The sequence below is a fragment of the Lonchura striata genome, chromosome 2 (genome assembly GCF_046129695.1).
Source record: "Lonchura striata isolate bLonStr1 chromosome 2, bLonStr1.mat, whole genome shotgun sequence".
Classification (NCBI taxonomy): Eukaryota; Metazoa; Chordata; class Aves; order Passeriformes; family Estrildidae; genus Lonchura; species Lonchura striata.
Genome location: NC_134604.1, coordinates 59970669 through 59983280, shown reverse-complemented (window position 1 = coordinate 59983280; position 12612 = coordinate 59970669). Strand labels below are relative to the sequence as shown.

The following is a 12612-nucleotide window of genomic DNA, read 5'->3' as shown; positions in this document are numbered from 1 at the left end:
GTGAATAATTAATCAATTGGTTTGCCAGAACTCCCTGCAGAATTTAAGGCCAGAGCACATATAATCACACAAATCCCTGTTCCCTCTTTCATCTTACATGATTCTTGCAGACATAAAGCTGTTGTGCATCCACTGCAAAGACTGATTATTATTTTCTGCTATGTGAAAATAGTGTCTCTGTGTCTTCATAAAGTTCTAAAAAAGAATTAGTTCCTAAATCTCGGATGTACAAATTAAAGTCTGCATTAGTATTCAGTTATTGAGAAGGGGGGTGAAGGAAAGACAGGTTGAAATAGAAACCATATAATATGTGTGGAGAAACTAATACTCTAATAAAAAATGAACTGAATGAGAGTGGGTTTTGCATCCTTCCCTTTAGAAGGGGAATGCTACCTGGCAGTTTGAATGGGATGAAGCTACTTTACCTGTAATTTCCTTAACTAACACAGATTAAAGGAGAAAATAGCATCTGAAATACTGAAACAGAACAGTGGAATTTTTAAGAACATTATTCTTAATAAAAAATGGTTTCATTAATTTTTACTTTGTTCATTTTCTCAAGCTATATTTCAAGAAAGATTTCAGATTAAAATATCATTTTAGCAATGATAAAGCTGACTCAGCTTTTTAGCCAGCAACCCATTTTAATATGAACTTTAAATTACTGGAGCACCCTCAGGTTCTGGTTTTCAGGTTCTGGGATAACAAGAGCAGTTGGAGAGCTGAAGTTATAGGGTGGCAGTAGGAGAAAAAAGGCACAGACTAGCATTACTAAAGAATTTCTGGAATATGCATAGCAGAGGGAACATGAGGGGCCCAAACAGGATAGCTCTGTGCCAAGTAGTGTCTCTATTCCAGATTCTGCTTGCTATTTTTTGGAAACAGAGAGAGGTATGGTTTTGCTGCCAGCAAAGCAGGAGTTGGAGTCTCTTTTGAAGGCTCTGTGTGAATTATTTCAATGCAAACTCTCTGTCTCAGGCTGTGAGAGAAACTGGGAGTGGGAAAACATCTTAGGAGCATCTTAGGGTCACATTAGGGGACCTTTTGTTTAGACTGGATGCATGAAATATGTGTGGGATGTAGCATGTTGCAGTCCTGTTCAGTACACGATATTCATACCGGACTATTAAAAATACAAGGTGGGCAGCTGGTATTAGAGTTTAGGTAGTTTTGCTTTGGAAAAGCCCTCATATGATGTGTCAAGGGTGAGAAGTGACAATAAAATGGTCCTAATTAAGAAAAATACTTGTTCAAATACAAAACTGAAGTCACACTTTGCATATCCCCATCCAGTTATACATAAAATGTGGTTTCAGGCCATGGAGAAAAAAGTCACCAGAATTACTTTTTTCACAAGAGCTTGAAACCGCTTATAATAATAAGCTTGCATTTAAGTGCATTCACTTTGTCTACTAAGTGCCATGAAATTAACTCGTAGAAAGCAAATTCCCAAATTGCCCCCGTTCATACCTATTCAGAAACAAAAGTCTGTACAGAAGAAAGGTGGAGGAAAGTGGGGAAATTAGAGGGTGAACTATAGCTAGTGCCTGAAAAAGAAACTGCTGCCCCCATTCAGCAGTCTGCCTTTAGCGCCTTTAAAGCTGCCAAGAATAATATTGGTTCTGGTAAAATACATTAAAAACTGAAATGCAAAATAATAAAGCCTGAAGAGATATTGCTGCACAGCTGGTAACAGTCCCTCATCATTTTGTCTGAAAGGAGAGCAAACTTGCTAGAATGCTTGACTCAAGAAATTGTACTCTTTGACCACTGGAGCCAAATCTATCAGAGCTTTCTTTCCTTCCTTTTCCAGTGTTCATCCTGAATTAAAATAAAAAACCCAAAAACCAAACCAAAATATCATCCTACTGCTGACAGACTATACTTAGCAGCTCTGATTTTCTTTTTTTTTTTCTTTTATGAACTAAAGTTTCTTTAAAATAAAAGAAAAAAGTTAGTCTACAGAACTGTAGGCAGATTTTTAGCAAAATACTTGTTTTGCCCATTGCTCAGCCACTGCTGGGAGTGCAAGACATGTAGTTTGAATTATGGAAAATCTGTTCAGAGTTTAGCTCTCCACTTGCTGCACAGGAGACGTCTCCCAACTCTGTCTTTCAGGCTGATGTACTAATATTTACAGCCCAGTGGAGCGCTTGAGTGATGCCCAGCTTCACTGTGTCAGTAGCCAGCCTTTTCTCCAGGCGCAGGATTGGTGGCAGGGTCTATGTAAGACAACAACTATACTGTCAGTCTGGATGGTGGGGGCTACTGTTCCATATAATGTTTGGGGGAAGGAATGAAGTCCTTCCATAATTCTGTATTAGAAGGCTTTTTTGAAGGAACTTGTCTGACATGTTCTCTTGATGCATAGCTTGATGAGGAGCTGTGAGCCAAGTTTGGGCTGAGGGCTACCCCTTGGCTCCCTGACTTGATCCCTCAGGGTGGCAATTTCCTTGAATCTTCAGAAGTTGGTTGAGATTGTCCAAAACAGAGTACTGGCTGAAGCACCTGCCCTTTTTTCTGATGTGCTAAGACCACAAGATGCTGAGTCTGATCCTCATCTAAACTGTTGGAAATTCAGTTCCATGTTTCAGTTTTAGTCTTTTGACCAAATTTTAACTTCAGGAATTTCTCTACAAGAATGTTGGTAACAGCAGAACTTCAGGTCTGTTTCTTTCCTGCAGATTTCTGACTCTTTCTCCTGGGCTGCTCTCTGCTGCTGTCTCCCTTCTCACTCTTCCCTCTTGCAAGTTCACTTCTTCAGGTTTAAACTTTTTGCTTTAATCCTCACAAATGCCATAAAGGTTACCTGTTCTTAATGAAAGGGATCAGATACAGAAGTGAGTTACCCTGGTTTAATAATCTTCCAGACACCTTTTGAACTGTACTAATTAAATGCATTCCTGGCCTCTGGCAAACACAGGACAAAATCCATGGAGGTAGACTTTTGGTGATAAACATTTCCTGCTAATGTAATTCATTTTCTGCCTCTTGTGTTAAGAGCACACGTGCAGTGAGGATGAATCAGACAGTGTGTAATGCTAAGCCCCAGTAAATCACTTTTGTCTTTGAGCCGCAAACTGGTAAGATGATGCCACTAATAAAGATGGAAAGCCAGAACCCCAGGCCTGCATGTAAGGTTTGTACACTTCCTTAGAGCTCTGCTTATGGCAATGCTGGGACACAGAGCATATTGCTCAGCTGAGGTCTAGAATTGTATCTGTCAATTATCATTGGCATCTGGTTGTGTGTGCATTACAGAATAGGGGTACCTACAGGACAGTTTTCTGCTTGCTGGGATTTGGCATCTTGTAGCCCTTTAATTTGGCAGCTTCTGTGCTACTCAGCAGCATGTGGCTGCTCCATCAGGCATGGGAGCTTTGCTGAAAATAATACTTTGTGGTGGTGTGGACTAGACCGCTCTTAAAACAATTCCTGATACATTAATGCAAAGTTCAGCTTGGTGTATTTTTGAAGAAAATTCAAGAGTTGGCTTTGGCAGTTTGACCTCTTAAATTCAGTCTTAACATACTACCTAATGCAATATCTCACCCTAGGTCCCTCTTCTGACTGAATCTGCCGTGCCTCTTTCCCAAGCTTTAGTCATTTTTTTGCTCTCCAACTTCTTTTTCCCTATTTTTCTGTCTGCTATGCAGAGCAGTCTGCCCAGCAGAGCAAAATATTTGGCTTTCAGCTCTGTGGCATTCATGTACCAATGCACCCATGGTATGAAACACAGTGGAACTGGAAATAGTTTATAACACCCATTCCGTTTGTAACTCTTTAAACAATTTCACACTTCATTTGAATACCTCTCCTGTGATAGGTGGCTGGAGTGGACTTGAGGTAAAACTGAAGAGCACAGCTCTGCAAAAACTATTATCGGAGAACTGCAGCCCTCATGTATTTTTTTCAATTTTAGAAATAAACTGTTTTATACAAACCTGAAAAAAAGTAGAACAAAAGTTGCTATTGCCTATGTCTTTAAAGCACTGAAGACGTGTCCTTGAGAACTAGGTGTCCTAATTAGAAGAGTAGATTTACACATTATTCAAAATTTAAGTTTTCAGACAGGGTGTTCCTAAAGTTAATGATCACTCAAAGTGTAAACTATCATTACCTATGACTGTATTGTATGTTTCTCCTGATGGAAATGTTTTATCTCTCTCTCTCTCTGTATGTGCTGGTTTTGGCTGCAGTAGAGCTTATTTTCTTCATAGTAGCTGCAGTGGGGCTACGGTTTGGATTTGTGGCCGAAAGTGTGTTGATAACACAGAGATGTTTTGTTATTGCTGAGCAGGGCTGACACTGAGTCAGGGTCTTTTCTGCCTCCCACACCGCCCCATCAGAGGGAGGGCTGGGGTGCACAGGAAGTTGTGAGGGCTGTGGGATAGCTGACCCCAACTGGCAGAGTGTATCCCATAACATATGGCATCATGCTCAGCATACATAACTGGGGGAAGGAGAAGGAGGGGTGAGATGTACACAGTGATGGAGTTTATCTTCCCAAGTCACCATTACGTGTGGTGGAGCCCTGGATGGCTGAACACCTGCCTGACCATGGGAAGTAGTGAATCCATTCCTGCTTTGCTTGTGTGTGCAGCTTTTGCTTTACCTGTTAAACTTGTCTTTATCTCAACCCATGAGTTTTCTCACTTTAACCCTTCTAATCCTCCATCCCGTCCCATGGGGGCCAGAGTGAGTGAGCAGCCATGTGGTGCCTAGTTACTGACTGGGGTTAAAACCACAATGATATATTGTTACATAGGCATTTATAATCCCACAACTGCGGTATGTTATCTGTATCTGCTTGAAAAATCATAGGAAGTTTGGGGTTTTTTTAAATTTCAAAATGGATGCATTTTCTTATTGGGTTATAACTTTCTTACTCTCATTAATATCTGTTCAGTCTGTGTAATGAGTCAATACATTCCCATTTTCTGTGGAGAAAATAAAACAAAAAACACCCATCAAGATTAATATGATTCATAAAGGAGAAGATGATTTTTCTTTTTTGAAGAGCTGTAACGGGGGTGAGATGTTCTTTCTACCCTTCCAGTGACTTCTGTATTTATATTTATAAAACAACCCTACCTCAAAGATAGGCTTAAGTGTTATAACAATTAGAATCATTATTAGGGAAACTGTAAAGTAAAATTCTTTATAATCTTTTCTGTCTGTGAATTTTGAAGCACTTCATATATCGGTATAAAGCACAAAATTCTGCACACCACTGATAGCTTCAAATCTTCACATTTTCTTAATTGCTTCCCAGGTAAGTAGGATAATTTGCTCCAGACTTATGGCTACTGTGGCAACCCAGAAACTGACTGGAATATTAAATTGACAGGCTGTAGCAGGTTTTATAAGCTTAACTGGATCAGAGATTTTGCCTGAACAAAGAAATGACATAAAATATCCTGCAAACTGGATAAAAACACAAGGAGAAAGCTGGTTTTTGCATTAACTTTCTTTCCTTCAAAAAGAGAATCTCAAGAAAATAAGGAGTTTTATGTGCAGATTTTAGTGGAGTTTCTCAGGCAACAGCTCATTTGGCTCCTCTCCTGTAGGGTTAAAAGGCAAGGAACCAGTTTGGACCCTAACTTTCACCCCTCACACAAGAAATTTACCATGTACTTACTCCTCCTTCCCTCTCTCAGAGAATTGTGGAATGATTCTTTAAGAGACCTTAAAGGTCATCTAATTCCAGTCCCCCTGCCATGGACAGGAATCCTTCCGCTAGACCAGGTGGAATTCAGAAGGATTCAGAGCCCCATCCAGCTTGGTCTTAAACACCTCAAGGATGGGGATCCCACAACATCTCTGGACAACTTGTTCCAGTGTCTCACCACCCTGCCAGTAAAGAATTTCTTCCTAGTATGTAACCTAATCCTGCCCTCCTTCAGCTTCAGGCCATTCCTGATCCCAGTACCCAAACCCACACTCTGGCAAACTATAAAGTTACATAAACTCAAAATTGCCCCCCTTGCCTTTTTTTCTTTTTCTTTCTAATAATAAATAAAACAAAGCATTAGATAAAAGACAAAGAAACCTTGGTGTCCTGTTCTCCCCTTCTCTCCCCCACTGAAGACTTGGCACCCTCACTTTCTTTGCCTTTATTTCAATAAAAATGGAAATTAATTTTGCTTTTCAATAAACACTGTTTTAAACAAGACAACTCTTAATATGCTCTCTGGAAAACAGATGGTAAATGTACTGTCACCTCTACCTCTTTGGTAAGCTGATTATCTTTGCTGTATTTCATGTGCAGTCCTTCTGAGGTGCTGATGTTGAGGCCACAGTCTGGTACCAGAAGAGTGGGCCCCATCTGGCTGGTTGAGGTCTGAGCCTTCCAGACAAAAAGCAGAAGTAGATGAAGGAAATTATTCATGGCAAAAGGGCTAGATCTGATAACATGACTTCTCATACATGTTCAGGCAAGCTGAGGTCTTTTTTTAAAAGATTGATTATAACTTAAAATAAATCAACCAGACAAATGCTGTTTGAAATCATCAAAGTACATGGCATAAAAACTCTTCTGCCCTCTATTGCTGTGAAGCAGCGTGATATTTTAGATGCACTGATTGATTTTTGGGAGGAGGAGATATGTAGCATTGCAACCTACAAACTTTTATCACTGCCAAAGGGAAGGGAGGGGAGTTTAAAAGGTACTTAATAATTTTTGTGTATGAACTTGAGAGAAATATGATCTTAATATCTGAAACCAAAACAAAAGGTATAAAAAAGTCTTGAAACAGATACATTCTGCAGCAGCTTGTTAAAGGCACTTTGGCATAAATTGGAAATGCTACCACTCAATCAAATAGAGAAAAATCTGAAGCATCACTGATGGGGAGTGTTATGCCATAAGCTAGATGTGTTGTCAAAGCTTCTTTTAAGTAATGTTTGCAGTTGTGTGGTGAATGCCACTGGGGCATTGTTGCACTCTTCACTCCAGCCTTTGAGGGTCTGGGATTCGGTGGAGACTTGCAGAACAGTCTCACCGTCTCAGGGGCACCAGAGTATGCTGGCAGAAAGGGAAAAGATCATATTAAATGGCACCATTAAAGCTCACAGCTCTATCTTTACTAGTTTAATCTCATAAATTAATCCACATCCTCCTGGAATAAGTCTTCAAAGAGAAAGAGGTAATTGGATATAAATACTCTCTTACCAAACGCTGAATTACATTGATACGGCAGCAGGCAGCTTTGGGTGCTTTGATCTCTTTGCATGATTTTCATTCCCCTTTTAAACCTTAGTCTTGGGCCTTATTGTTTCATTACTTTTCCACTGCCAACTTCTCTCTCTGCTTACTAGTTTGCCCTCTATCTACTCCCTGTGGCCTTTCCTGAAGAGGCTCAGCCTTCTTCCCTAATTATTCTTTGCTAGCTGTTCTCCTTGTACTTTCCCTGCAATGAAGCCAGATGAAATATTTGTGCCCACACTTGCATATAAAACCCTGCCAAGACTCTGATGTGTGGGGCCAAGTGCTGCTTAGTGCATTTCTGGTAAATCTGCACCCCCATGGCGCAGCTTCTGATAAGTGGAAGTTGTGTAAACTCCTGCTCACACAATACACCATGGAGATAAAACCCTTTGTCTTCTCCAAGTGGAACTGACATGTTTTCATCACTCTTTTGATCACCTCGAGTCTCTTAATACACTCTGAACCCTGGCTTGCCTCTTTGCTGTCACATTAGATTGATAACTTGTTGAAACAGCAACTGCATTTTGAATTAAGTCTGGCAAAACAGGGCCCTTGTCCTGATTCAGTGAGTCGCACCTTAGGTGTGACAGCAAGATGGATATGCCCAAGGAATTCCTGGTGCCTGAAAATGAAAGGCCAAAAAGGAAACTGAGGCTCAGGCTGAGAGTAAGTCATCTGGGTCCATCACAGACAGTGTGACTTTGCACACTCCTTGGACAACTTTTGGGCAGGCTGCTTAAGTCCACAAGGCGCTTGGTGTCCACAAGGTAAGGGGTAGGACTGCCAGCACCAGTGCTCTTCCCAGCAGACAGTGGTCTTCCACATGATACATTTTGACTCAAGGAAGTGATTTGATTTGAAATGCATGAGATTTGAGGTCAGCAGTCTAGAGTAAGCCTTGAATAAGAACAGCAAAGGCTATGCTAAAAGTTCCTGAAAATAATATCCTTCGTATCTGCTGCCAATTACAAATATAACATGCATTCCTAGAGTACTTACCAAAAATTCCTAAAGAGCTGAATCAGAATAAATACTCATTTTTTTTTGTCAAGTTGTTTGCTACAACAGCAGAAAACTGACTTTTGTGTTGAAGGAACACTTTCTAGTTCTGATTTTGTGTGAACAGGAAAAATAAGAGTGTATTCTTTCATTTTAGTGTTGGCCCATATGTCTTGGTAACTCCAAATGAAACCAGAAGAATACAGTTGCAGCAAAGTAAGTTGAGTTGTCTAATATCATAATACACTATTTCTACTTGAATAACTTTAGGATTTTAGCATTTTATTGCTCTTGCAATTTTTATCCTCATTTTTACAACGTTTTTTTATGTACAGATATGATAGTAATGCAAATGCTATGAGCATTCTCCATGATCATGTATCTTTTCTTAAGTGTGACTCATCATCTGGCTTCACTTCATGCAGAATAAATCTTATTTGGAAGGGTTTTGGTAATTTGCAGTGCAGTTTAAGATGGCTTCTACAAGACTATACTGGAATTAGCTCTATCCAAATTTTACAGGATGGAATTCATATTGGGAAACTTTGCACAGTCTCAGGGTTAGAAGGAGGAAGAACAAAAATACAAATAAGAAATATTTTTGAAAATACTCCCATGTGGAAACAAAAGCAACTGTAGATGCTGTTGGTTCTTGAACATGCATTTGAGTGTAGGTGATTCTTCTACCGAAGCTGGTAAAAGTAATTTTAGGTGGAAAGTATTTATGGATATATATTCACTTTTGCTTAGCTTTGAGTCTTGCTGGTGAAAGTAGTTAAGTGGGAACACCCTGAACCTCTACGAGAAAGATTAGGCATATGTTGAAATCTTTTAGTGGCAAAGTTACAGCCAGAGTCAGATGTGAAATTCTGTATACAGGGGTGACTGATTGACCACAGCAGTCCTACACATCTGGGCATTGATTCATGCAAGACATAAAAGCTGAGGGAATGTGAGTCAGCACTTCTCATGTCTTGAGTCCTCAAGTGCAATTAAATCCTTTCTTCTCAAACATTGTGAGTTTGGCTTAAATGCTTTACCAGCAGGCTGGTATGATTTGGGTTTCCTTTGGCTGCAAGAAAGAAAATGGACTTATCATGAACCAAACTATAATCCTTTTGAAGGAAGAACAGCAGCAGATAATCTTAGACCTGACTGTGATGTTAACAGCAAAGGTGCTGCTGCTCTAATAAAGATCTTTTTTCACTTTGTGGCGCCAATGTGATTTAGACCACAATGGTCTGAAGCATGCCAGATATTTCTGTCTTGGACACTGGCAGAAACAGGACCTCACTGAATGCAGTCTCTACTTAAATGGTTGTTTTAAAGGAGAAATAAAAAGCTGTTCTCTGTCTTTTGGGTCTCTTTAGAGGCTTACCCAAATACTGGCTTTATCATCTTAGAGGAGGGCTGGTGTTAGTCTCCAATAGCCATAGCTAGTCATTAGGATACACAGAGTGAAGTAAGCTCCTAGGGCAACTGAAGTGCTAGTATAAAACACAGCTCCTCTTTCCATAGGCTTTGTTGGCCTTGCTATTGAAAGGAATTGTTGTATTTTTCCCTCTGTCAGTCGACAAAGAGAGAAGTTAAATCAGCCATCCTGGAGCATATGGCTGCACCCCGGCTATATTGACTTGCACTGACTACACTGGAAGCTTGCTGCCCATCTCACATGTGGGTGCCTATGTTGAAGTGTCTTAACGTGAAGTTGATTCTTGCATTCCTCCTGTTTTTATTTAGGGAGCATGTGGTTGGGAGGGGAAATTACTTTTCATTTCCCTGCTGGGGAGCATTACACGGCAAGGATTTCCCTCTATGCAGCAATAACATCTTCATTGTAGCAATTTCTACTTTATCTGCAGGAGCAAATACTGTGGGACTTACCTATAGGTTCCCAGGGGTTAAAAAGCAGTCTATTAGTAGTCTCCTAGCTGGTTTTGGCTTCACTTTTGATTTTGAGTCCTAGGGTTGCTCACCATTACAGTCTCAAGTTAGGGAAAAAGTTTGCCCTATTAGCTAATTATTGCAGTGACTGCATAACCTCTTGTAGCCATGTCTGCATCTCTTGAGAACCAAGTTGGTTCCTAGATGGTCTTCAGGATTACATGCAATTAGCAGTAATTGCTGCTTGTTAGTATTCCTCTAACTTCCATATATGTATTTCTTTTTATACCTGCTCAGTTGCTAAGAAAGAGCTCGATGACCTGGAGCAATGGAAGAAAGAACACAGGCCAGGGCCAATTATGTTGGTGCCACAGAGACTGGGTAAGACATGTAAATCAGGAACTGAGAATTGCAAAATTAAATTTTCCAAGACATGAGACATTTTTAACTTTTTCTCACTGCTAATTAAAGAGATTCAGTGTCAATAAGGGCTAACATGAATATATTGTATGTGCTCTGTGCTTCTTGATGATCATGGCAAGGAAGATGTTTCTGAAACAAAACAGCACAGATTGTCACTCAAGAAATCTGTCAATGGCAGAGTAGAAAATCTGTACTAACATTTGGGGAAAACAGGTGGATTAATCCTCCTGCTGTTTACACTGTCTGTAGTTGATGTCTCTGAGGGGCATGCACTTGTCATTAGTGTGAAGATGGACAGCATGTGAGAGACCCTCCAGTTACCCGTAAGGAAACTCTTCTGTGTCTTTGTGTGCTTTCCTGGCTGCTGGCTCTTGAAGAGGCAAAAATGATCCCTGCAGCTTCAGCATTTGCAGGCTAAAAGTGCGTGAAGCCCTGTATTACCAGTTTTTTAAAGGTAACAGACAAGTAAATGAAAAACAGGGTAAAAAGCTGCAAGAACTTAAAACACCCTGAATGTAATTGATGTGTTTTCTAAGATAAGCTGTGGTAGTACATGTGCTGCCACAATAAGCAAGATATTTTCTAGATGGGTGAGGGAAAGTGTAGAAGATGTCTTCAATTGCAACCACTATAAAGTAATGAATTTAGGTATATTTCTGACTTAGTTTTAAAAAGTTTTAGAAAAGAAGAGCGACTCTTCCTTACCTTGGCTATTGGAGGAGAATTTGGAGTACACAGTGCAGGATGTGGTCTGCTCTGACCTGCAAATTAAGTTCTTTCTCTGCCAGGCTGCACAAGATAGTTTGCAGTGATGTACAGTGTATAAAAATAGACAGCAGGTGGGAGACAGAGGAGTTTGAACTGAGTCCAACTCAGAGCTGATTTTTGGCTCAAGGTGATCCTGGTCCCACGTGTTCTGCCATGCAGCTGAGTCACAGTTGTTTGCAGTGGTGGCAATGCCCTGTGTGCCCACCATCATGTTCAGTTGTATGGCCAGAGTCTTTGTGAGTTTGTGTGCAATATCTGCTTCTTGCTTGTGGGTACTTTCTAGAAGACCTACTTCTGTCACAAGGAGACCATAGAGCTTTTTGTTGAAGAAAGTGAAATCTGGAAAAAAAATTTGGCTGTGTGTGCGGGCTGGCTGCGTGACTGAAGGTGTCCCTTAAAGCTGCAGGGACTGAGTGTCAGGAGTCTTAACTTCTGGCCCAACTGCATTTAAAATCCTTCTGGGCAAAGAAGAAACTTAAGAGGAAAAAAAATTATTAAGTAAGAAAATATGATGTCATTAGTCACTCTCTAGCTGCCACTTAGACTCCTGGAGGCTGAGACACAAGTACTGTGTTCAGTGCCACTGAAGAAATTGAGGTGCAAGGATTATTAGAACATATCATTCCCACAGGAACAAATTTGGAGCTGAAATGGCATCTCTAATTTTACACCTGTAGGTACTCATTAGGAGAAAAAAGTATCATGTGTTATCTTCTCGGAGTGATTTTAAGGGACTACACCTCTAGTCCAAGTCACTAAATAAAATCTGTAAATAAAGTTGAAGTTTCTTAAATTTTTTAAACACTTGTGGTTTCCACAGGGAAATAAGTATTCTGGATTTCAACTCTGTAATATTTGACTGCCAAATTTTCAGGCATCATGGAGAGATGAGAGCAATGAAGGATGCAAGTTCTACTCTCCTCTGTAAGCAACAAGTGGAGCAACAAATCACACCTGATAAATGCAACAGTCTCTTTTCTGGTATTATTATATATGATCACAACATCCTCTGACTTCAGTGAAGCATTTGACACGTTACAACCAAGGCAGTTGAATGAATTAAACATGGCTGAAAGGCTATAGGCAATTTTTAATAATGATCAGAAAAATGTTTGTTCCAAGACTATGTCCACCAGTACCGGCAAAAATACTACAGTGCAGAAAATAAATTTTGCTATTAAAAGGCTAAAAAAAGAGAAAGATTAGGCATCTAAGAGGTTTCAAAACCTGTTTAGCAGCAGTTTTATTTTCTAGACCTGGGGAAGAGACACTCTACAATGCCAGCTGTATGCTTATTGCTATTCTAAGCTTATTGCTTGTATGCTGTA

General features: G+C 40.0%; 1 protein-coding gene across 3 annotated transcripts in view; it reads left to right on the top strand.

The window, feature by feature from the left end:
* EPSTI1 (epithelial stromal interaction 1) overlaps window positions 1-12612 on the top strand; it is a 48591-nt gene that overhangs the window by 1581 nt on the left and 34398 nt on the right. For 2 of the 3 annotated variants that reach the window (XM_031504772.2, XM_021530830.2), the window contains exons 2-3: window positions 8367-8425; window positions 10391-10474. In XM_031504772.2, the coding sequence (XP_031360632.1) occupies window positions 8367-8425; window positions 10391-10474 (143 nt within the window). The remainder of the gene's footprint in view (window positions 1-8366; window positions 8426-10390; window positions 10475-12612) is intronic. The other variant, XM_021530831.2, reaches the window with a different exon arrangement.